At 42.8% G+C, this 27,333-nt stretch overlaps 1 protein-coding gene across 1 annotated transcript in view; it reads left to right on the top strand.

The window, feature by feature from the left end:
* ptprt (protein tyrosine phosphatase receptor type T) overlaps positions 1–27,333 on the top strand; it is a 350,127-nt gene that overhangs the window by 103,498 nt on the left and 219,296 nt on the right. The window contains exon 8 of the mRNA XM_034149943.1: positions 7,535–7,828. Coding sequence (XP_034005834.1) covers positions 7,535–7,828 — 294 coding nt within the window. The remainder of the gene's footprint in view (positions 1–7,534; positions 7,829–27,333) is intronic.

Raw genomic sequence — 27,333 nt, 5'->3', positions numbered from 1 at the left:
TTTGAATATGAGTGTTTGTCTCTGGTTCTGTGTGTAGAACAATAAATACAGTATTTGTGTGTTAAAAATCATGATCAGGTTTATTCCAAGATGGGTTTAAACCAAGCGGCAAACTCTGGGGAAGAGCCGGGACGCCAATACGGAAGTGCCACAAACTGCAGTTCATATATTGGCCGATAGGCGATGACTGCAGAAAGGAGCAATTTCCATAGACCCCAATGTTAAAATGCCCATTTTCACAGCAGAAAAAAAACGTTTCTAGCCCTGGCTCCAATACATTTTATTATGTATATAGTTAGATTCCACCTTCGTGATTATGAATCTGTGAGTGAATTGTTTTCTAACGCGACCCTTCTATTTATATTAGGTCTTAAAGTTTTTGCATAAATTAGGGCGTGGTCACATTGAGTGACAGCTCTGTCAGGTGACTGCTGCTGTTAGCTTTTTGTCTCTCTGCTAGCTGCTCCGTCCGTGAAGCTACAGGGACTCTGCCTGGTCAGTTCATCCAGGGAACACAACTTGATCCCGGCCGTGTTTGTTTGTTCTTCATGCTTATATATCGGACTATTGTGACTCGCTCTGTGGTTAAAACAGACGGTGCATGAATGCCATTTGCGGTAAGTGAAATTCGAGTACTTTATTTATGTGTTTATGATACGTAATGAATGTTAAGGCTTGGGTTTGCGTGTAAGCGAGTGGTAGCTATGCTCAAGTATGTAGACAAGCTAACGTCGAAGTAGTGTATGTGAAATCAACCTCACAATAAGATGTGTGTATATTACAATTATTAATGTCATATTTTCAAGATGATTACTTAGATATTACAATATGGTTGGTTGAGCTGGAGTTCATTATTGAGTTTACACGTTAACGTCACAGTCATCTGAAGAACGAACCCAAACGTTGTTGTTTTTATTAATTGCATTACCAAATTGGTATCAAATAAACAGTAACACAACAGCATTGGTAACACAACTTCCAAAGTTACAGTAAAATAAAAAGAACCCTGACTCGGACAATACACAATCCAACATGTTCAACAGAAGAGAATAAGTTATATTGTTTGTACACATGGTTCTTTACATATATATCTGTTTGTTTAAAGTTTCCAGGTGATGCAGACAGGCTGGACCAGAGAGTGAGAGACAGAACTGGACTCCTCACAGCAGTGAACTTCAGCACAGGTACAAATACTCTTTTTTCATACTGTACAAAGAATCAAGAAAGATATTGGTTTAAATAAATGAAGTATTGACTTTAATACACTGATATACATTCCATTAAACAATACTAAATACTAGATCACCTACACATCAGTGAAGTTGAGGGTTTTTTCCATGCAAAGGGTTACATTTAGATGTTAACAAGCAAGTCAGCTTTCTAATTTAAGGTATTGAAGGCAAAGCTATTAGTGAGAACTGCTACTATTTATCTCTCAATATTGTCTGTAAAAAACGTGGTAAAAGTTATGATTTCAGTGAGAGAACAGAGCAAGCTTCTACAGTTGCACTAAGTTTTGATAACAGTTCAATATTATTTTGATAATAAAATATATTTCAATGTTGATGAATTTCATACTGTTCATTCATAATCTGATTGTCTTTGTAGCTCACTGTTGAAATAAAATAAAACATTACAATTACAAAATAATTATATCTACAGCCCCTAAACACAAACACACCTCTTTCATAAATAACACACTTGTTCTGCAATAATATGTTTTATGTTTCCTGTAATTTTTGTTAGGAAAGGACATGCCTGAAAGACACGACTCAACATGTTCTCCTTCTCTGAGGGTCAAGAAGAACATCCAAGAGGAAAATTAAAAGCTGATGTTATGAGATGTTAAGACCAGTACAGGACATTCACTAAGAAACTACTTTTATTGTGAAGTCAGCTGATCGAATGCACCTATTTCCACATCTACACTCCATCAGCTGATTAATTCTATTTGCCTCACTTTATGAGCTTCACAACATGTACCTTGTACCGCAGAGTTTGCAACGCAAATAAATGGGGCCAATCTTCAGTCGGATGTGAATGTGTAATCTAACATTTTCAGTAAGAATAATGGACAAAAGGAGTGCAAATACAAATTCAATTTATTGAAATCTGAACCAAAAGTTAATCAAACATGTTTTAAATAAAAAAGCACATATGGACAGAAGGTGTAAACCTATTAAATGTATAAGTAAACACATTTAGTCAAATAAAGTGACAGACAAGGCCTGATCAGGTGGTATCAGCTATGCATGGGCTCCTCCATCAGGCCTGGTCCTCCTCGCAGAGGAAAGACCCTCAGTCCTCTCCAAACCAACAGACAGGACGTCCATCACACGGAGGTTTCTCCCTGAAGTCTCTGCAGCTCTCTGGACACCACGCTGTGTCAATCCGTCCACACTGAATATGAGAGGGGAAAATGAAAATAATAAATGCTTTAGACAATAAGAAATATAAAGTTGACTGTTGAGTTGCTCAGTTTTTTTAGATTGTCAATACTATTACTGTATAACTAATATCCCAGGTTAAGAGGCACCTTCAAATAAAGATTGGTCTTTAAATACATTTTGTCTTTTGTATTGTTTGTCTAAAGTCAAGGATCTAGAACTGGTACTTATAGTTTTAATGATACAGTCTGGTTATAATGCTGTTTGGAGGAGGCCTCACAGGTAAGAGCACTAACTAGCTACCATCACATGCACCTTAGCTTAACTTAAATGTATTAAACGTATAATTAAGTGATAGCAAAATATAAATAACTAATGTCATGCAAACATATTAATATTTGCTTGATTCCAGTGTTGCATTTAGCACATTGCATACAAACGTTAAGGGATTTTAAGATTCTGAAGTATTATGCTAAAAACTCAATAACTTAGATTATTATTTATAGTTTTGCTGAATAGTTTCATGTCCGCTTACCTTAGAAACGTAAAATGTGACGGCAGTGTGCTGATGGGGAAGCATGTTAGCTTAGCTTCTTAGCTTGAGCTAGCTCTGTTACTTCCCAGCTGGAGGCAGAAGGTCCCGCCTCGGCTCCGCCTCTTTGCCCTTATTTGGAGCAGGCTGGAGCAGGCGGGAGTTAGACTCAGACGTCACTGTCGAGCCGTTAGTGGCCGACTCCGCCTACTAAGGGCTTCTCGGCAACTCTGCAGAATCCTATGGGTGACGTCACGGACCCTACGTCCATTTATATATACAGTCTATGGTTTAAACATATGGAAATTGCTTTGGGTGTGTATCGGTGCTTACGTAAAGGGTTAGGGTTAACTACGTTTAAAATAATGTGAACATATATCACTATCATAAGAAAACCTTTGGAACAAAAAAATGCCCCAAATAAATGTCAAAGTTGAAATAACATAATTGTAAAGAAAATATAATATGTACAGTTTATAAGAATTTAGAATATAAGAACTGCAGATTTGAAAAAATATGCATTCTGCAGAAATGTGCAAAATACACAGACAGTCCCTACACATTGAGAAATGTCTGTGTATGTGTGTGTCCAGTTTTAGATGTGTGTATGTGGAAAAGCATGAATATGTATGTATCAGTAGTGAAGCACAGGCCTCACTTTACGCTGGGAAACAATGGGTACAATAAGTCTATTTTAAATGAACAAATGTGTGTGCCTGAGTGTGTGTGTGTGCTCCTCCCTATGTGATTGTGTGTGTGCCAGGTTGTGTGTCGCTGGGTGGCCTGTGTAACTCTGCACTGTAAACGAGCTGGCAGAGGGAGGGATGGAGGGCGGGGGGGAGGAAACAGACGGAGGGAAGGAGTGATTGAACGATCTTCTCTGTCTTCCTGTGGAGTAACATCAGGAGAAGTTGTTGAATATTAATGATGTTAATGGAAAATCGAGCTGTAAAAAACAGGCCGCTGTTGTAGGAAGTTGTGTTTACAGTATGTTCGAAAGATATGGAACATAACTGCACACATGCTATGTGCACACTGCACTCTTTATACATAGAGATGTGTATTGTCTCTCCCCCTGCAGCACTCATGAATGCACAGACAGCCTCTCAGGCACACACACATTTATGGCCTCCATGTAGTTGAGATGGATGAGTGTGCGGTGACTGACAGTTGATTCATCGGTCCCGCAGCCACCATACATATTCTAATAGCGCCTTTAGGAAAGTAAATAAACTTGCACAGAGTGAGATCAGGACTTTGCTCTCAGACAGCCGTGGAAAGGGGCCATTATTCTTAGCGAGAATATCTTAGCTGTCAACTGAAAAAGCACCTGCCACAGAGAAAAATAAAAGATTAATACTAAGAGACCCCAAATTTCAATCTTCAATCTTTTGCAGTTGTTTGAAAAGCTTACTGCATTGAGGGGAGAAGTTGATTTGCAACATGCTGGGTACCGAGGCATGGTCCATCGTGCATGCATTCATTTGACATGGAACTACATGGATATGCACATTTTAGCAGCAGACTGTGAGTGATACGTTTGCTGTCAATCATCTTTCACATTTCAAGATTCATGGTTGTCCATTTGAAACAGTGAAACACTGCAAGTAGACAAGACAAAGAATAAGATAATTACACAGCAGGATAAATAACTGTTAACTGTCTTACCATGGTCATGAAATATTGGACATTTGTGCATGATTGCCTTTTTTTTTTAAACTTTAAAATCGGGGTGAAAATAAATGAGGGGAGGAAGATGATATGCAACGTAGGTTCCCAGCCAGATTTGACCTCGGGACATTGTGATTATATGGTCAGAAACTTCGATTTTTTCTAAGCAGGATACTTTATAGATCCATGGTTTCCTAGTTCAATTTGTATTTTGTAGCGTGCATGTCTAGGTGCTCAGTAAGACCTATCTTGATCCCTCTGAAATCTTATCATTTACAGCAAGGCTATGACAACAATTTAAACTTCATTGATGCAAAAGAGCTAGGGCTGTCCCGAATACCATTTTTCGGGCTCCGGATATTCGGTAGTAATCAGCAGCGAATATTCGGCACTCGAGCTGGTTTCTCCAAAACGACCTACCCCACCTTTAAGTATGCATAGGATATAAATGCTAAAGTGCACAGTTTGAAAGGATGTGGATTCAGAATGAGTTTGCTCTGTCTTGGATTCATTTGTTAGTCTGCCTCTCAGTGCTGTAGAGAAAGGATAGAGTTTTAAAAAGGAGCCTATAGCGCCTAGGTGTACCTTGTAGTTTGACTTGACTCAGTGGAAACCAAGCAGTGCGTTCTTCAGTCAATCTTAAGAATGAACAGATCATCTTTGTCAAACAACTTAATTGTCAACAAAACACATTTCAATTCTACCGCTACCTTGACATGCACCCTTTCATACACACGAATACACAGATAGAAGACAGTATGAATGTACGGATTTGGGGTTAAGTGGATATAACACTCGACAAATGATTGAACTCTGACACCATTTATAGTTTGTCTGAGTTGTTTCAGTACGCTCTACCAAGCTTTCTGTATTTGTACCATCGTGTCTATCATTTCAAGTAGGTCTCACTATTCATTTGGATGTTGCATACCTCATTTTGAAAAGAAGTCGCTTTCTGGAGTTTGGTTTTGAAAGCAGGAGGGAGTAATAAAACATTGCATGCTTTTAGCCTTGACAGAGGCCATTAGTTTCAAGTCGCTTAATGTGAAAGTCTGGTGGCAAAGTAGCTGTCAGCAACGTGTCAACAATGTGATGGATTAGTGCTACAGGTAGAGACGTCTCTGCAAAATGCAGCTTTAAATGGCACTTGTTTTCAGTGAGGAAGTTGAACTGTGTCTACTCTAATATTACATTTACATCACATTGTAACCATTTAGTGACCAGAGATGGGGTTGTTACAAAAAAAAAGTAATATATTACATATTACTTATTACTTTAAAAAAAAAATATATATATTACTTTACTTCGTTACTCTCTACATAAAGTAACGCATTACTTTACTCGTTACTTACTCGCAGGGCCGCCCCTCCCTACAGGCTTCATTTTGCGGAGGGAGCCTCATCTGAAGCGCAAATGCGGTGCACCTACAGTACAGTGTAAGCACGCCACAGTTTTCGCCGCTGCGAGGCTCCACTAGCCTTTCTTCGGACAAACTCAAAATAATGGGCATACCTCCACCCCTCGAAAGTTATCGCTGTTGACTCACTCAGCCATGTTTATGCACTGCATGTGGACGTGCAAGTCGCGCAAATGTTACGTAAATATAAACCTGCGGCCGAAATCCCTCTTGTCTGTCAAAGGGAGAATCAGTCATTCTTTATGTTAGTAGGCTAACTGTAGTGTGATTACTGAATTATAAAAGTAACGCGTTACATTACTCCGTTACCGACAAAAGTCATATTATTACGCACCCAACTCTGTTAGTGACTAATACACAGTATGTAGCTGTGAGGATAGAATACACTTGGATTTCTGAATCATACTGACTCCTTCACAGTAACAGTTACAACATATTCCAAGCATCTATGGAAGTACCACAACACATTTTTTTTTTTAACTCTCTAACTGGTGTAAAAGTGGATATTGATACAGCCATCATAAGCTGGACTGCGATTGCTATTGAGTGTGAGAAGTAAAAAAAAAAGTAAAAAAACCCAATCAGCTTGGAAATATTAGACTCCTACTCTCTTTTATTATATTTATGGGTAAATCAATTGAGGTCTGCAAAAATCCTGATACATAAACTCCACATAATGAAATGATGCATTTCAAATTGTGTTTGTTATTTCTTTTAAATTACATTCTATTTCCCAGGGGCGGCTACTCACTTTGTTTACTATCTGAGTATTGGATGCTTAGGCACAACTGATTGGACTTTGATTACGTTTTTAAGGAAGATGGGTCCAGTTATTTATTCTGATATAAAAGCACTAAGCTCGGACCGGGGAAGAGTTACAGTTAAGACACTGTGTTTGTTTTCTGATTGGTTGGTCTGCATGAATCAGCAGGGAACACTTTTTTCAATAGAATTCAATTATCAGATTTTTTTATTATAAAACAAAGAATAATCTGAATAGACACTTCACTTTTCACATCTCTGTTTATTTTTATTTTCTACAGGCAAGAGATCCAAATAAAGGATATGACAGTATCATGAGATGACAATATAAAAAGTCAATAATAATAATTAATAACAATGATAATATCTATTTTTTTAAAAGGGGAAAAGATAAGGATAAGGACCCCTTAAACAATTTCAAATCACTAGGTTAACTGTCACACCTAAGAACCAAAAACAAACATATGACATGCACAGCATATTTTTTATTCCATATAATGCCACTCTTTTTAGAGGTCATTTTCTACCATGTCATCTTGTGTTTTGCCAATTTGTGATTGTTTGTGTCAATGTTTTTTGGCAAACATTTGAATTCAGATTACTCCCGGTGAGCTTTTAAATGTAGTATTACCAAACAGAACATTTCATTTATTATCTGTGGACCACTTCCATCCAAACCCCCAGACAGTGTTAAAAAGTGAGAATTTATCAAATCAAACCGACTCAATCAACACTTAACTTACCACCTCTGTTCCTCTATCACAGCTCCTCCCACCCCCATCGCTCCACCTGAGCTCCTCGCTGTCGGGGCCACTTACCTTTGGATCAAACCCAACGCCAACAGCATCATCGGCGACGGGCCCATCATCCTGAAGGAGGTGGAGTACCGAACCACCTCAGGAAACTGGGCGGAGACCCACATGGTAGACTCCCCTACCTACAAACTGTGGCATCTGGACCCCGACGTGGAGTACGAGATCAAAGTCCTGCTGTCCAGACCTGGGGAGGGAGGAACGGGCCCCCCGGGGCCGCCGCTGGTCACAAGGACCAAATGTGCAGGTAGGTGACTCCTCTTCTGATATTTCCCCCTTCAAGCTTCACTTCTCTTCTTTTTTGTCATAATTATGTTGTTGAGGATAGCTGTATTAGGGGCCAGAATTATGGGCCATTGTTTACACTCATATAATGAACTGAATAGCCTCTTAACTCCTCAAATACAATGTTGTCAGTGGGTGATTGTAGTAAACGGAGACTAAGCTCAAAGTTTAGAATGGTTGAAGTATGGTTGGAGTGATTTGATTTAGAGAAAAAGTAGAGTTGTCTTGAGTGACAATGTGGAGTTTCTTTATTTTTGATAAATGTTCTCCTTGTGAAGTCTTGTGTATGCCGATGTCTACTCAGGGTTTCCCACACAGTGGCCATCAAGAGGACCGGGGGGTTTCCCGGTGGCCTGGCCTGTTAAGTGGCCTGCTGGCCTGAGGGTTTTTTGATTTTTTTGTAATGTATTGTGAATGCAACGCTGCGCAAATGTGGGTCTGCCTCACACAGGGTGACTGGCTGTCTACATGATGTGGCCTGCCGACATGGCCACTGTCATACAGATCATAAATCAAAGCCCTTGATTGGTCTCTGCGTGTCATTCAAGCTCGGGATAACCTCAGCTCAGGTGAGGTAAAGGACTCTCTGAGTGTTTAGATAGTTAACTTAGTCTAAGTTCTCAGTGGGTCTCAAACGGTTTGGTCACCATTTATGTAAACTCATATTTCCATTTGAGGGGGTAGTGATTAGTAAAATATGCATGAATACAACAAAAAAAAAGGTTAACTAGGTGAAAAAAGGTAAGATACACTTTAAAAACTTGTTGAGAGCTAAAACTAGTCTTTGCTGCTGCCTCAAAGATGAGAAGAGAGGAGAGGGGGGAGAGAGACAGGAGAGGCTGGTTCAGGAGCACAGACACACTCACAACTATAAATGAACCAAAAATAAACAAGTTTCAGTGTTTTTTTATATTGGATATGGTATGTTATTGGTTATGGCCATGTTCTTGTGATTTTATGATTATTGAAATGTATACAGTTCTGTTTCATATGGGTGTTCCCATAGATCTAGTCTCTTTATTTTCCCCTCAAAGTGCACCAGATTGATGCATTTAACTCCAACATTTAAAAAAAGATCTTACCGGGGAGCATGGACCCCCCTAGAGGATTTGAGGTCCACCCCCACTTAAAATCACATTGAAAGGTTCCTAAATACATTTACAATTTTTTTTAAATAGTAACCCATGTCCATATGTTTATTTGTGGGTAGTAGATTTAAACTATAGGGCTATCACTACGGGCAGCAACGCTGTAAATATTGACAGCCCTGGCTGTACCTGTTCGCTCTGCCATGAACATGAAGGGTCTGCTAACAAGCGACCAACTGAAAGGTTAATGTTAATGTTGTTGCACTTCACAAAGGCACGTCACGTCACCTCGCCACGCACCAGAAAATGACACCAGTAATGACAAACAGATGAGAATGCTGCGTGGGGTCTGGGTGCCGTGTTGGCGGGACGTTGCGCGGCTCGCTGCTGTGAGGAGCGGACAGTGTGAGCTGGGTTAATTTCCTGCTTGCTGCGTGGGGTTTGCTAGACAGCGAGACATCGCGAATGGACGCGGGAAGGGGGGGGGGGTGCTGAGGGGGCTGCAGCACCCCCATCTGCGAGGCTCCACTAGCACCCGCACCCGCACCCCCAAACGCGGCGCACCTACAGTGTAAGCGCGCCACAGTTTTGCCGCAGAGAGAGTGTGTGTGTGTGAGGAGCTCCACGGATTGGTCCATTTGGATCAATGGGTCCATTTGGGTATGGTCACATCACTGTACCCAGGAAGAAAAAGAGAAATCTCCAACGAGGCGTTCTGGGGCAGCATAGACAGGTATTTTCTGTGTTAGAGTTTTACTCGCTACAGGGTGTACTTTGAGGGTTTGTGACTCTGCAGACCGTTTACATGCAGAAAAAGCTTCATAACACACAAGGGGACGGGTAATAACCAGAAAAGCATGACAATTTTAAAACCAATTCTAAAATGTGTTAATTATGATGCGTGACTTTTATTTATAGGTAATCATTATCTCGCTAACCCTAACCGACAGAGAAGCTAAAAGGCAGATGAGCCGTAGAACACGAGAAAAAAAATGATCAAACTATTATTTATTCGGGAAAACAATAGATCAAATCAAATATGATGATCATTGGGATGTTAAGAAGCCGCTCTGCAGTTGAAGGATATGTAGAGAGCAGGGTTTAAAGAGGAGGCGGAAAAGATGGGGGAGGTTAGGAGGGGGCAATCATGGCCGATGGGGGTGTAAGGAGACGACGAGTGGTTCATCTGATAATCAGATCTCTGCTGAAGGTGTGTGAGTGGAAAGTGTGCGTGTGGAAGGTGACAGAGATAGTGGTAACTGTGTGTTTGTTTGTGTGTGTTTGGACTTGTTAACACAGCAGGAGGCCACCATCAACCCTCTGTAGCCTTATTACCACTTCACTCTGTGTCCCTTTATTCTTTTGGATTTTCTTGTTTCTTTTACGAATTCTCCTTTTATGTATATTTCTCCTTTTCTCCACTCCTTCTGCTTTGCTCCTACTGTAGCTCACTTCCACTTGGTCTTATTCCCCTCTTTACTATCATGTACGACGGTGTACGACCATTCATCTTTTGTTTTCTCATTCTATTTTTTCCTTTTATATTCCACCTTTGGAAACGAATTATCCTCTTTGTTACATTCAGCTTTTCTCTCCCCCTTCCACCAACAGTTCTCTCTTGTCTTTATTCCCGTCTTCTGTCTTTTATTTTACCTTTTTCTTTCTGTCACCTTTTATTCATTCAAAGAAACAAAAAAAAAGCTTTTGTCAGCAATGTCTTTGCAAAGAAAGTAGTGATGCAGGGATTATGACAAAGGGAGGAAGACATTTGATGTAATACATAATCAAATGAAGAGCAAGACTATGTTGACTAACAATAGATATTTGTGGAGAATGTGTGAAGAAGGAATACAAAAAGAAATCTGGGAAAAAAAGAAAAATATGCAGGAGGAAGATGAGAAATGGTTAGTGGGACAGAGATGTGTGTGTGTGTGTGTGTGTGTGTGTGTGTGTGTGTGTGTGTGTGTGTGTGTGTGTGTGTGTGTGTATGTGTGTGTGTGTGTGTGTGTGTATGTGTGTGTGTGTGTGTGTGTGTGTGTGTGTGTGTGTGCGTGTGCACAGTCGTGGCTCCATAAAGGTTTTATGTGTGTGGCGTAAAGCGTAGTAGCAAGGAACATGTGTTTCTGGGCTATTGGCACTGTGGTGAGCTGTCACAACCACTCACACCCAGTGCTGTTGGTGTGTGTGTGTGTGTGTGTGTGTGTGTGTGTGTGTGTGTGTGTGTGTGTGTGTGTGTGTGTGTGTGTGTGTGTGTGTGTGTGTGTGTGTGTGTGTGTGTGTGTGTGTGTGTGTGTGTGTGTGTGTGTGTGTGTGTGTGTGTGTGTGTGTGTGTGTGTGATGGGATTGGAGCAGGCAGGTATGACAGATGTTAAAATGCCTGCTGGCTACTATTTGCAGTGTTAGGGTGTTGTGTGTGTATGTGTGTGTGTGTGTGTGTTTGTTTGTCCTGACACCTTCACCTCTCTGTTCATGTTAGCCTCTACAGCTGAGCTCACGCCTAACAATCACTTTAGTTGTTACTTGTAGCATTTGCAATTCATTTTGAAGTCAGATTCAGTGTGATATCTCAGTGTTATTATTGTTAATAATTGTTCAGACTATTTCATTATTTATTTCAGGCCAATTTATCACTAGTACAATCATTTATTTGAATTAAAGGTGGGGTAGGTAATTTTGGAGAAACCAGCTCGAGATCGCTAAAATTTGAAAATACACAGCCGGAAAAAATCTGCCACTTCCTTACAGAGCCCCTCCTCCAACACACACGAACGCGCACATGACCAATGAGGGCACGAGATAAGTTTGTGCACAGATGGAAGGCTGACAGGCAGGTAGGCCATCCAGTTATTTTAGCCGGGCCGGCTAAAATGATTGGTCGTGCTTTTTACAGTACTACGGCTTCCACAGATGAAATTCTTTTATGTATTTTTTGTCAAAGCACTTCAGATATTCATTGCTATCGGGATGTTAAGAGCATTCCATGGAATATAACAAAAAGTGTATCTCGAGCCGGTTTCTCAAACTTACCTACCCCACCTTTAAAGGACTAACATGATTTTTCAATTATTATTTGTACATTTTGTACACTGTACAACATTTAAATACATGCTGACACACAATATTTTATATATATATATATATATATATATATATAAGTATTTTTATTTATTTATATATATTTTTTTCTGATAAAACGAGCAGTTGAAAAATGTGTTAAAATGTAGATATGCACCACCAATTTAGACCGGATGGTTGTCAGTTGTTTGGCCATAACTGGTGACACAACCAATCTCTTGTATTGCCAGTCAAATGATTACAATGAGCCAAATGATAGTTTAACGTTAGACAACTTAAAGTATTTCAGAAATGTTGTACCATATTAAGATTTGACAGAAGATTTATAGTGTCGGAATAACATTCTGGAACAGCGGTGCCCACACTTTTTCGGCTTGCTAGCTTCTTTTAAAAACACCAGGTGAAGATGTTCCACCTGTATTAAAAAATGCTAACTATATATTTATTTATATATGTACTGATGTGGCTCATTTGAAAGGATATGTAACCATTTATTCTCTCCAGCCAGAATCGGAACAACAGCAAACTAAGTAAACGTTTGGGTCACCAGGGCGCATCAGAGCAGCTTTCCAACAATTAGCTCAATCGCTGTTGTATAACTAAACAAGGTGAACATGTACGAGGGACGATAAACAGTTATATATAGTTCAGTATATGGAAGGTTCTGACTTAAATAATACCCCAGTAGTTCTGCTGTCACTTCTCAATTATGTGAAAATCACACAAAATGTGCTTCTTCTCTCACGTCCTGCACCAGCGCCCATCTCCATTGTTTTTCTGTTGTTGTAGCTGTCGTTAAAGCTGCTGCCAGGCGTCCGTCGCTCAAAATAGGATTCAGGCCATTTCCCCCATAACCGGCTCAGCGGTGGCTCCGGGGGAATCTGGCAACGATTTTAGCCATGTGCCTCGTCTAGCGTGGCACATTTTGAAGAGTAGATCGAGGAGGCGAGCTAAAATGAACCCTCCATTTAGCTTGATGTGCAGCGAGGACACAGCCTTGATAATGATGGATTTCATAAAGTTGAAAAAGCTCTTTATTTTTCTCATACTGCCTGTGTTCTCTTTTCACCCTCTGTCTGAAACCAGAACCCAGAGATTGGTCAACCTCTTAGAGATGTCCCGCCCCTTGGCCTATCACGTACAATGTGTTAGCCAATATAAATGTGAGTGTAACATAATGATGTCATTATGTTATGGAAGTAAACAAAGGAGTCCAATGGAGGCGTTTCAGGCAGGGGGGGGGGGGGGTGACTGAGAGACAAACACAGGGATTTTATCATTTGGTTACCAATCACATGCACAAAAACATATAACACACTACAGTACAAGGAAACCCCCAAAAGCATAATAGGGCCCCTTTAATCTTTCTCTAAAATCCTGTCTGCTGTCCTACGTTGGAAATACTACCTTAAACTCTATTTCCCTTTAACATTAAATGTGAATGCTGGCTCTTATCCTCGTCTCTATATATATACGCTTTTATCTTAAGCATAACCTGCTCAAAGTGCAACTGCGCTGTTCCTATAATCTCATCTTCCCACTTATTCTCCTTCCACCGTCCCTCTCTTCCTCCTAAATTCATATTTCTACGTGACGGATGATAATGTAAGTGTTGGCTAATATGTTACCCTATAAAGATGGACTTTTAATGTACCCGCTGTACATTCATCTTATTTGAGTATCTTCCCTGCCTTTTCCTCCCCTAACATTTGGTTTCCTCATGTCGTCTTTATACACGGCGGATGCTAATGTGAATGTTGGCTAATATGCAGCACTCTATGAAGACTTTATTCACCTCAGGGTTATATACTACATCCCTGCTCCTTCTTTCCTCTCCACGTCTCGTCCGTTTCTTATAAAGTAGATCTTTATGTGAAGGATGTTAATGTGAGTGTTGGCTAATGTGTTGCTCCATAAAGATAGATTTTTAATTTACCTGCTGGGTATATCCTGATTTGGCTGACACCGCTGCTTCGCCATTCTGCCGAGCCAAGCAGTTTGGATGTACAGTTAAGAGAGTGCATCCTTTCTACCAAAATCAAACAGTTCAGAACCCTAACCCTACAAGAATATTAAATAACAGTCTGGATTTGTTTAAATAAACACATTTTGTCCAAAAGTAAACAACCTGTCACATTTGTGTGTTGCTTTTCCAGCTACCTGTTGACTAGGTAACTGTAGCCTTTAGTCGGAGCAGATGTCACCAGACGATACTCAGAAACGGCCAAATCGCAGCCCATCTGATCCTCCAGCTACTCTCCTATCATTTTCTCTGCTTTTTGCCCCATTCATGAGCTGTATTACTCCTCCTGTATTGCCTAGGGCAGTCTGAAATCACCATAACCACACTGCTGTGGAGTCTTTGCAACCGACCTCTGGAACACAGCTACACTTGTCCTCCTTATATCTTGATCCCTGCATTAGAGGTTGATATTTTGAGTCTTTCCTCTCATGTGGCTCGTGGCAACCCTCTTATGATGACACAGATTTAATGATATTCATATCTGCTGGTAACCACAGACAAATGCCTGGAAATACAGTTGTATGTCCCACATCTGGAAACCCCCATCTCCTGTGATCTGGCCTTTATCAGGGGAGTGGGTTTACGCCCTATCCTCAGGTGGCAACATTCCACCACTCACCCAAATAAACAAAATCAAGACAATTCTAAACGAATAAAACCCATGATTTATTACAAGAAGACGTACAATCAATACAAATATATCTAAGCTGAGAGGCAGAAACACCAGCAGTCCCCACACCAGAGGCCTCTCTCTGCTGCTGCTGCTGGCACTGGAGGTTTTCACCACTTGCTTTTTCACGTGCACCTCGATCTGAACCCCGTTACAGCAATGCAGCACGTGTGTGCAGAACTACTGCAGGGGAAAGAGAGGCACAGGGAACACAGACGGCCGTCACACATCTGTGTTCCTGGCTCAAACACTGTAATGTGTCCAATGTCAGCCATCGGAAACATAGTGACATAAGCAGTAGTATAGTCAGATTCCTATTGTGTCTATTTTCATTTAAGTTACGTTTTTATTTGGCAAAATAATTGATGTAATCTGCAAATGTTGTTTCCCCTCTGTCTGTTTTGTAATTAGGTCTCATAGTTACGATAATTTGTCAGCCCCAACCTAAAAGATATCAGGACTGCTAAAAGTCTAACCCGTTGCAGACTGAAAACCCACCTGAAAGAGAAAAAAAAAGGTTTTAGTTCGTAAAAGCTTAATTTAATCTAATGCAACAGCAATTATTAAGAGTCTACTCAGATCAGACACCTAAAGGCCCTGACACACCAAGCTGACACCAAAGAACACGTCCCGACGGACCCGACTGTTGTGTCACCTCACGTCTCCTGTCTCTTGGCCAAACAGTCGCACTGGAACACACCGCAAAGACTTCAGCCGACGGCCAAGTAGCACGTACGAACTGCGCATGCGTGAGTCGCAATAACTCTCCTTACCAGCAGGCGGCGGTAGTGTGTATTCGTCATTCAAAAGAGGCAACCGGAAGACAGACTGCGTGATAACCGAGAGAAGAAGAACAGATCGCGTGATATAAACAAACAACAAATAGCTACATGCTACAGCTCGAGCCAAGCAGCACAGGGATGAACTATGCCAATATTTTAACAGTATCGGTGCAGTGCCTTTTCAGTGGGGCAAGATATAGCAAATATGTGTGCCTATCCTGCTATTTGTGTTTATTCTTTTAATCACACAGCGTTAAGAAAAAATTAAAATGTGCCTACATAACTGTCAGTTGCAGCCCTAGCATTATTATTGGTTTAACTAGCCTAACAGTATATTTTAAAAACATTTAAAATGACCATCTTGAACAGCTACAACATTAAAACATTCTAGGCAGATTGTGGACAGTAACAAAGTACATTTACTTAAGTACTGTACTGCTCCACTCCCATTCAGGCAAGCTGAACAGCCAATCAGAGTGATTTATTTTGCCGACAACCTCCGCTGCCGATTCACCTTGTTGAATCGGCAGCGGAGGTTGTCGGCACGGCCGAAAAGACACGACGGTGCGGGACACACCAATCTGAGTAGGGCGACAGGACGCTCATCGACGGCCAGACATCTATCGATGGCCGAAATCGGCTTGGTGTGTCAGGGCCTTAAGTGCCTTGGTCTGTGTTTTCTGAAAACATCTTAGATTTTTCCCCTTTTGTTAGCATGCTACGTAATACTTCAATGAATGGATGTTGTCTATTTGAGTTTCCATGTACACCTATTTCTTGTCATGTCGCTGTTTTCAGTCCTTTTCCACTTTCCCATTCCTCTCTTTTAAGGCCACTTAACATGTTTTCCAAACTCTTTCATTCTGATGAAGCCTGACAACCACCCACAGAGTGCCTTACATTTTCTCATGAATCCCTCTTTTGAATTAGCTCTGATATCTTGTCACTCTACCAGCTTTCAGTCACATTGCCGGTGTTGAAATGGCTTTGTTGCAATGCTGCAATCCTTTTTCTTGGAGTTTTCCCTTTTTATTAGCTGAAGCACGTGCCATTTTGTAGCACCCTCATTGATTGAAACACATGACATGGTTATTGTTGGGCGGTTTCTATGCTGTATTCAGCTTAACAAACAACTTTGAAAACAGTTGTTCTCAAGTTAAATCCAGAATGAGACTTTTACAGACAGTGTACATCTTTTTTTGTGCTTAATGGCCCAGTTCAATACAAACGTTTTAATGCACTCTGAATAAATCAATTGAATCTGGATTTGAATATCTAGACACATTACATTACATGTCACTTGTCACTTGTTAGACGCTTTTATCCAAAGCGACTTACATACATTCAATACTGTGGACAATCTCCACAGGAGCACTTTGGGGTGAAGTGTCTTGCCCAGGGACACAACGACATGCTGACTGCAGTGGGACTTGAACTTGCTATCCCCTGATTCAAAGTTCAGCGCACTACCCCACTGAGCCAAAGCCTCCCCTCAGACACGCTGAATGTCCTAATTAATTAAAATACCAATGTCAGTGTTTGTAATGACAATATGACACATCGTTCCACTGAAACCAAATAAAACATTTCAGGGTCACTTAACTGATAGTCCCAAAGAGCATAAAGAGCGACACTGCAGCAAAAAGAAATCCACACTTTGTTAAGCTCTTGACCTTCTGAACTACCTTTGGAATTAAACCCCTTATATCCCTAATTACATTGCTAATTCATCATGTATTTGATTCAACCTGCTCATGGTATTGCAGAATAAAAAAACACAAATGAAAATATGAACAGTCAGAACAGATTTCGATGTTCTATTACCAAAAACGAACAGGCAGAAGAACAGCTTCTTATATGTTCATATCGTGTCATCTTCAAATACATAATGAAGGCAGACAGACAAATCTAAAAGAGTCAAAACTCTCATTAATGGATTTGTCTAGAAAACATGCTTTAATATTTCATATACAATTGACGAACATTTTCAAATTTGAGTTTTTCTGTTAATGTATATTATGCATTCAGAGGCAACACTTTCATTTAAGCCCCCACTCCACCCACACATGTTTAATACATTATGAAATGATGCTCATTTTCAGGTTCAAATTTAAATGTTGTGCTTTTAACGTTTTTATTTTTTCTCATACTGCCTGTGCCGCAGCACCTCCTCTGTCTGATACCAGAGCCCAGTCTGCTCTGATTGGTTAGCTGGCCTGCTCTGTTGTGATTGGTCAACAGCTTAGAGATGTCAAGTACAATGTGTTGCAGCGCAAGCCAATAGAAGCTATAGTGTTACATCGGGATGTCATTAGGTTACATAAGTAAAGAGTCCAATGTAGCAATTTCACCAAGGGGGGGAATGTGTGTGGCCTTTGCAGACCATTTACATGCACACTAAACAATATAACACACTACAGGAAAGCGAAAACCCCAAAAGGCATAAAATGGCCCTGTAGGGTTTATGGTACCCCTATGGAAGGCCCATGTCTTATACATTACCACTAATCTGCTTACAACAATCTTTTTAACCACTGTAGATATATAGATATTGAATCATATTATATTATGCAGCCAACCCTATCTGTTTAACATACGGAACATAACACAGAAAAATCTATGTGACTATTATGGCGCGTTTCCACTACAGCGCGGAGCACGGTTTAAGAGGGCTGTGACGTCAGCGGCCCGTCTTTGGTTGCGTTTCCACTTGGCCTAGTACCGGCCGGCGGGTCCTAATTCACAGTTTTTCTGGCCTCATAAAATCGTGGGTCTAGGGCCAGAGACAACGAGGCTGAGTCGGGCTGAGTATGCTAAACTAGAGAGAGAATCGCTGGCAAGGGGGCTACAACTACAACAAGATGGACATATTTGACCGTGATTTAATTGTAATACACGTTTCAAAATGATGCCGAAGTAACAACATACTGATACCGGTTAGTAAAAACCATGAATTAATGCTTTGTCAAGTCTGCAGACAGACGGCAGGGGAAACACCTTTTAAAATGCTTGTTTTCTAAATGGAGATTGGCTAAGCTAACGCAGTATATGCTCCGACCGTCCACACTCACAACAACGGCCTATACAGACATAAATAAAGCAGCGACTGTATTCACCATGACACAGGCAGTCTGTGGTTTGTACTTGTTTAACTTTTGTCTAGTTTCTGAACAGATATGAGGAGCTGTGAGCTCTGAGTGCTAACAGCTAACGGCTGTGTTGTTTTTCTGGGGTTCTCATTGAAGATGACGTCACGGCTCCGCCTACACTGCGTTACTATAGTTACTACCCCAGTTCCTAAACTGTAATGGAAATGCGCCATAAAGTGAGCCAGTCCTAACGAGGCCTAGCCATACCGAGCGAGGCCGAGCGAGGCCGTGTAGTGGAAACGCGCCATAAGAGAGCAGTGAGCACATGATCTTGAGTTGAGTCCTTGTTAAATGAGGGCTCAAAAAGACACAGCTATCAGAAGAAATACAATATTGTAAGGATAAAGCAGATTCTTATGATTCAAACATTGTGAATCAGGACGGTCGATATGTTTTCCCTGAGGAGAGTGTGCAGTCCTTTTTATGCTCAAAATTCTTTGAGGATGTGTGTGTCCTTGTTCTGCTAGAGTGTGTGAAGGCTCTGCCATGTTTGAACATGTAGATGTGTGCCTCGATTGAGACACACATCAGATCAATGAGAGCAATGAGTTGCTGGACAGGCTGCGAATACAAGATCATCTCTAAATCACCATCAAAATACAGCATAGCACAGCAGCGTGATGAAACACTCTCTCCTGTCCTTTAATATCTCCTGTTGAGATCCCCTCGAGCATGGCAATCCAACCTCCAAATAATGGCCTCTATCTTATGTGTCTGTATGCTCCCTGCCGGCTGTTTTCTAGCATGATCCCACCTACAATTGAGCTGCCAAAGATTGCGCTTATATAGAATCACAAGTATATTTGATTAATTTAGCAAGTAGTAACTCAGTTTTAATAAAACATCTAAAGGAAACTTTACTTCATGCCCTATTGTGCTTTTTTGGGTTTTCCCCTTTGTTGATGTGTGTTATATAGGTGTTTGTACATGTAAATGAGGTGCTGCAGAACAGGCAGTATGAGAAAAATCAAGACTTCCTTGAACATTAATGACTAATGTCACTGTAGAGGCAAAAAGTACAAATATGAACCTGAGAATGAGCATAATATGTCCTGTTTCATACTCTCAAAGAAAAGAGAAAGAAACTTGTTCTAACTAAATGTTTCTTTCTTTCTAAGGATACGTATAGTCGAAGAGAGGAAAGCTACAAATAAATCGAAACCTGTAATGGCAATGCCCCATTAGATTGACTGCCTTAACCCTTGTGCCCTCCTCGAATTTTCAACCTTTCGCCACCTTCGTGGCAAAAATGTACACGCCCCAAACAACTGCTGTTAAATCATTATACATCAATATTTCTTTCTACTTTTGTTTTGTTTTCATGAATCACTTAAACAACTTCTAACGTACTCAAAACTACCAAACATTCAATCATTTTCAGGATTTTAACCCTTTAAATGCCTGTTTCATTATTTGAATTATCTCATTATTTATGACAAAAAAACACAAAATATGCATTTTTTTCAATATAATAATTAGTAGGCAGATGGAACTTTGGTGGTTATTAGAGTCTTGGATATGTCAAAGATTAGCAACAAAATTGATTTGACTGCATTATTATTGTTTACGCAGTATCAGATACTACCTCTGGACACCTTCGTGGCAAAAATGTACACGCCCCAAACAACTGCTATTAAATCATCCTACATCAATATCTTTTTCTCCTTTTTTTTTCTCATGAATCACTTAAACAACTTCTAACGTACTCAAATCTACCAAACATTCAATCATTTTCTGGATTTTAACCCTTTAAATGCCGTTTCATTATTTGAATTATCTCATTATTTATGACAAAAAAACACAAAAAATTGAGTCTTCCTAGTAACATGCCTCTATTCTGAGCTTGTGTTATGCGTTTGTCATGGAGGAGCAGAAGGGAGTAGAGGGGTGTGAAGTCTCTCTGTCTGAGTGCTGAAGTGAGAACTGCTTAATAACCAGCGTCAGACTTTCAAAACACGAAGCAGGTTATAAACATGTAGCACAAAGACACACATGCACTTGAATGAAGGCAGTTGCATGACCATTTGGACACACACAAACAAATGTTTTCACGGTTAAAAAATGTAGTGTTGTTGTGAAATCTTATTTATGACAAAACCGTGAAATATGTGAATGCGTGTACTTTAAAAGACACAAAACGTGCACAAAAGTATGAACAACATTTTCGCTCTCGCAGCAGTGTAGCGGTAGTAATCAACACTTGAAAGAGCTGTGAGCAGGCAGGATGTGTTACACCAGGGATGAGGGTGTATGGGGCTGTGTGTGAGTGTGTTGGAAAGAATGTGTGTAGATGTATGTCATGGTACCAAGACATCTTTTAGAGTTTAAAGATGCCAGTTCAAGTCCCAGAAAGGCCTCCCGAAACACTGCTGAGAAGCCCCTTCAGACCCCCACTTCCTGTGCGCTAAATAATAATACCACCAGGATGGTTATACATAACACAGAGCACACGCAGAATCGAAAAAAAAACTATCAAAAACTTGGTCTTCTACTAACCAATATTGGCTGCACTTTTTCAACATTGTTAGTTTGAATAAACATATGTGCAGGGTCAAATTGAACAAGTGTTGACTTAAATAAAGTAAGAATAGCAATGACAAAAAGAAAAGCTCGCTAGCTGCTAGGATTATATATATATATATGCAGTGTGAAAGCGATTGTCAGGGTTGCAGGAAGTTGAACCCAGCTGCAGTTAAAAATGAGATGGCATATCTCTGCCGGTCTTAACAAAAAGTGAGCTTCAATTCACAAAAAAGGTGGTGAAAAGAAAAACAGAGAAGGGGACGACGAGCCGACAGAGAACACTAGGGAAGACAAGACTAAATACACACAACACTAATCACAAGACAAGACACAGCTGGGGAGGGGGGGGGTGAAACACAGGGGCAGCAGGTGAACATAATAACGATCAGGCACTGGAGGCAAAACACAGGAAGGAAGACAGGACAAGACACAAGGACAACAATTCATTTCAAAATAAAACAGGAAACGATAAACACAAAACTAAAATCTTCGGAGTTCTTCTGCCGATTGCTGCATAATACGCTTCTGTAGCACACAGGGAAGTGACAAACTAACACATCATTGTTATAGGTAAAAACAATCCTATATAAAGAAACACTTTATTAATAATTTGAGAATTTGAGAAAGCTAGATAAGAGGACCATGAAACACACATACACAAACAACAGAAAAAAATGCATGTGCGTCCAATGAAGCAGACGCACGCACGCACGCACGCACGCACGCACACACACACACACACACACACACACACACACACACAGCATCCATCTCCGTCCCTTTTGACTAACTACTGCAGTTGTTAACTTGTTAAAAGGGGTCTTGCTGTGTGTGCGGGATCCGAACGGCAGATAGGATGAAACCCATTAAACGGAACAAGTCCAGCTTTAATTGGTGCTCTTTGGTAATTGGCCTGTTGGGGCTGATTTGCATTGTTACCAGGGCAACAAGCTTGTTTCCTCTATATCCAAGCTCAGCGGGAGGGAATGAGGGAGGCAGGGAAGACTAGCGGGAGGGAGAGGTGATAGAGGTCAAAGAGTCGATCAGGAGAGGATAGCAGGAGGAAGGGAGAAATAAAAAAGAGATTAGGGAGGAAGTAAGGATGTTAAAGGGCCCATGTCATGGCCATTTCCACTGATCATAATTCCATTGTTGAGGTCTACTAAAATAGATTTATACTGTGCAATTTTCCAAACTCACATTGGTTTCGCATACAGCATCTCTGTAAAGTATGTGTATTCAGCAGTATTCACTCTCTCCACTAAACGGCTTGTTTGAGCTCCTGCCCCCCCCTCCCTGTGAGCCCAGTGTGCTCCGATTGGTCAGCTCGGCCACTCTGTTATGATTAGTCAACCACCAGAGAGGCTCCACCCATGTCTAACACAGTGTTTTTTCGGCTCTGAGCGGAGCATCAGTTTTTGTATAAGCTAACCTACGTTTGCTAGTTGTTCAGTGTAATATGTTCATATTAGGCTAGCAATAACGTGTTTACAATTGCAATCTTATACGGTAGTCTGCTACGTGTCGGTCATTCTTTTTAGCTTGCATAAAAACAATGTTTTTCCTAGCATGTCTAGCTATAGGTAGCCTTGTTGTTTAGCTTTGTAGCATACATGCTAGGAAAGCCAACTATAATGTAATTAAGTTTCGCGACTGACCGTACGGTAAATCACCCGGAGTATACTGTATATGAGTATTTTGTGTGTGAATGCAGACATTCTCGTGCTATGAGAAACATGTAAGGCCATCTGCTGACATTGTAGTTGATATATGTAAAACGCTAGCAACTTCGTTAGCCCAGTTAGCACTGTGTCAATGGCTTGTTCTGTGTAATAAAACCACTATGAACAAAAGCTAGTGGTTCATATTAGGCTAGGAAGAACGTGTTTACAATTGCAATCTTATACGGGTAGTCTGCTGCGTTCGGTCATTCATTGTAGCTGGCATGAAAACAATGTGTTCGCCTAGCATGTCTACCTCTCGGTAGCGTCGTTGTTTATCTCGGTAGCATACACGCTATGAACCGTAGCTCGGTTAGGAACGCCAACTATAATGTACTGACCGTAGGGTAAATCACCCGGAGTATACTGTCTATGAGTATTTTGTGTGTGAATGCAGACATTCTCCTGCTATGAGAAACATGTAAGGCCATCTGCTGACATTGTAGTTGATATATGTAAACGCTAGCAACTTCGTTAGCCCAGTTAGCACTGTTTTGAACTGAACCTGAGATTCCAACAGTATATATGCTTGGCTGGCAGAGGGTGCGTCATAGCTCTGGGCGTGGCTACTGGGTATCCAGACGTCACGATGCCCAGGAAGAACATGAGAAATCTCCAACGAGGCGTTTTGAGGAGGTCTTTTCTGTGTTAGAGTTGTACTCCCTACAGGGTGTACTTTGAGGGTTTTTGACTCTGCAGACCGTTTACATGCATAAAAACCTTCATAACTGTTAGGGTTTTGTATTTATGTTTTCTTTTTTCCACCTTTGTTTTGAAATGTTTCCTCCTTGTGTCTTCTCTGTTCCTTCTTCCTGTGTTTGCCTTCCTGTCGTTAGTTTCCCTGGTGTGTCTGATTGTCTGATTGTGTTCACCTGTTGCCCTTGTGTTTCTGCCTCCCTTACCCCAGCTGTGTCTTGTCTTGTGATTACCTCTCCCTGTATTTAGTCTTGTCTCTTCGTTTGTTCCCCTGTCGGTTCATTGTTGGTTTTTCCTGTCTCCCTCCATGTCAGTCACGGTTGTCTCTCCTGTCTCCCTCCATGTTGGTCATGGTCAGTTTTTGTACAACCTATGTGTTTCATGCCTTGTTTTTGTTCAGCTTTTAAAATAAAGCTCGCTTTTTGTTTCGAGACCTTTTACCTTTTTTGATAGTCTGCATTTTGGTCCTACCCTTCCACGCATCCTAACATAATGAACCGACCAATTATGGACCCAGCGGATTATGTTTTTGATTTTGATTCTGAATTGCTTTCTCTGGATTACTCCCTTCGATGTCTTTATGCTGTGTGGAGTAGAACCTCGACTAGCAGGGAGAAAGAGGCTGTCCTCAAAAGAGCTCAAATGGAGGTGGATAACGTGCCATGGCTGTGGAGCTCTTTGCCTGAATTTCTCAGAGTTTTTTCGCGTAGCCCTGAGTGCCAGCCTCAAGCCTCAAACCCCTTCTCGGGATCCCGCGCTGCCTTAGGAGGTCCACGGAGCCTCCAAAGGGTCTCTAGGAGACGCAAGGCCATGATTCCAGCCGTGGCCCCATACAGCCATGGTTCCGGCTCCAGAACCGGCCCATACAGCCATGGTTCCAGCCCCAGTTCTGGCCCCAGCAGTCATGGTTCCGGCCTCTGTTCCGGTCCAGCACGCCATTTCTCATCAGGGAAATCTTCTGGGCCAACATGAGCAGATGATGCGAGCCTTAGTTGAAAGCCAGCAGTCCTTGGCTCTACACATCTCAAACCTCGCTGCTCAGGTCTCAACTTTGACGTCTTCTGCTGCATTTCCTGCCTCCTCCAATCCACCTGTGGATTCCACTCCAACTCTCCTGCCGGGGGTCTTGCCAACTCCATGTCTTGTCCCGTTGGGGGTCCCGCCGACAACTCTCCTGCCGGGGGTCTTGCCAACTCCATGTCCTGTCCCATTGGGGGTCCCACCGACTACTCTTCTGCCGGGGGTCTTGCCAATCCTATGTCCTGTCCCGTTGGGGGTCCCACCGACTACTCTTCTGCCGGGGGTCCTGCCAACCCTATGTCCAGTGCTGTTGGAGGTCCCGCCGACTACTCTCCTGCCGGGGGTCTTGCCAATTCCGTGTCCTGTCCCATTGGGGGTCCCGCCGACTACTCTTCTGCCGGGGGTCCTGCCAATCCTATGTCCTGTGCCGTTGGAGGTCCCGCCGACTACTCTCCTGCCGGGGGTCTTGCCAACTCCATGTCCTGTCCCGTTGGGGGTCCCGCCGACTACTCTTCTGCCGGGGGTCCTGCCAATCCTATGTCCTGTCCCGTTGGGGGTCCCGCCGACTACTCTTCTGCCGGGGGTCCTGCCAACCCTATGTCCAGTGCTGTTGGAGGTCCCGCCGACTACTCTCCTGCCGGGGGTCTTGCCAACTCCGTGTCCTGTCCCATTGGGGGTCCCGCCGACTACTCTTCTGCCGGGGGTCTTGCCAATCCTATGTCCTGTCCCGTTGGGGGTCCCGCCGACAACTCTCCTGCCGGGGGTCTTGCCAACTCCATGTCCTGTCCCGTTGGGGGTCCCGCCGACAACTCTCCTGCCGGGGGTCTTGCCAACTCCATGTCCTGTCCCATTGGGGGTCCCACCGACTACTCTTCTGCCGGGGGTCTTGCCAATCCTATGTCCTGTCCCGTTGGGGGTCCCACCGACTACTCTTCTGCCGGGGGTCTTGCCAACCCTATGTCCTGTGCCGTTGGGGGTTTCGCTGAGGGTCCTGCCAACTCCACGTCCAGTATCGTTGGGGGTCCTGCCGACACCTGTTCCGCTGTGGGTCCTGCCAACCCCTTGTCCTGTCCCGTTGGGGGTCCCGCCGACTACTGCTCCGCCGGGTTTCCTGCCAACACCAGATCCTGTCCTGTTGGGGGTCCCGCCGACACCTGTCCCGCCGGGGGTCCTGCCAACACCAGATCCTGTTCTGTTGGGGGTTCCGCCGACACCTGTCCCGCCGGGGGTTCTGCCAGCTCTGTGTCCTGTTCTGTTGGGGGTTCCGCCGACACCTGTCCCGCCGGGGGTTCTGCCAGCTCTGTGTCCTGTTCTGTTGGGGGTCCCGCCGACACCTGTCCCGCCGGCGGTCCTGCCAACTCTGTGTCCTGTTCCGTTGGGGGTCCAGTCGACACCAGCCCTTGCTACATCCGGGGTTCCATTGACACCAGCCCATGTCTTGTCTGGGGTCCCGTCTGCGCCTGTCTGGTCGGCTCCGGTTCCTGTCCGGTCGATACTGGGTCCTGCCCGTCCTCCGGAGCTGTCCCGTCGGCGCCTTCCTGCCCGGCCTCCGGAGCTGTCCTGTCGACGCCTTCCTGCCCGGCCTCCGGAGCTGTCCTGTCGGCGCCTTTCTGCTCGTCCTCCGGAGCTGTCCCGTCTTGACCTTCGAGCCCGGCTCCCTGAGTGCCGCGGTCTTCGCCCTCGAGCCCGGTCTCCTGAGTTCCCCAGCCGTGGTCTTCGCCCTCGAGCCCGGCCTCCTGACTCTTCCAACCACTGCCTTCGCTCTCATGCCCGGGCCCCTGAGTTCGCCCGCTGTGGCCTTCGCCCCTTTTTGGACTCTGCCTTGCCCCCGGGCCGTCCGCCCGGGACCCCTTCCGGGCCCGTCCTCCGGACCCCCTCCACCCACCCTGTTGGTCCTGGTTGTGCGTCCCTCCTCCGGGCCCCCTCCGCCCACCCTTCTAGAGGTTTTGGACTTTTGGGGGTTTTCTTGGGACGTCTGGAATCCGTCCCTTGAGGGGGGGGTTCTGTTAGGGTTTTGTATTTATGTTTTCTTTTTTCCACCTTTGTTTTGAAATGTTTCCTCCTTGTGTCTTCTCTGTTCCTTCTTCCTGTGTTTGCCTTCCTGTCGTTAGTTTCCCTGGTTTGTCTGATTGTGTTCACCTGTTGCCCTTGTGTTTCTGCCTCCCTTACCCCAGCTGTGTCTTGTCTTGTGATTACCTCTCCCTGTATTTAGTCTTGTCTCTTCCTTTGTTCCCCTGTCGGTTCATTGTTGGTTTTTCCTGTCTCCCTCCATGTCAGTCACGGTTGTCTCTCCTGTCTCCCTCCATGTTGGTCACGGTCAGTTTTTGTACAACCTATGTGTTTCATGCCTTGTTTTTGTTCAGCTTTTAAAATAAAGCTCGCTTTTTGTTTCGAGACCTTTTACCTTTTTTGATAGTCTGCATTTGGGTCCTACCCTTCCACGCATCCTAACAATAACACACAAGGGGATGGGTAATAACCGGAAAAGCATGACATGGGTCCTTTAAGAGATAGAAAAGGGCTAGATTAAATAATCTAGCCCTTTTCTATCTCTTAAAGGACCCATGTCAGAGGAACGCCTGAGATGAATTATCAGAAGAAAGGGAAAAGAAAGCAGAATGATGCTTAAGATGGAGAAAGGGAGAACATAGATAAAGAGAAATTCAATTTGCTTTAACTTAAAGTGGCCCTACTTTGCTAATTTTCAGGTTTCATATTTG

This window comes from Trematomus bernacchii, unplaced genomic scaffold (assembly GCF_902827165.1).
Source record: "Trematomus bernacchii unplaced genomic scaffold, fTreBer1.1, whole genome shotgun sequence".
NCBI lineage: Eukaryota > Metazoa > Chordata > Actinopteri > Perciformes > Nototheniidae > Trematomus > Trematomus bernacchii.
Note: the sequence above shows the minus strand (reverse complement) of the source record. Positions and strands in the feature narration are given on the sequence as shown.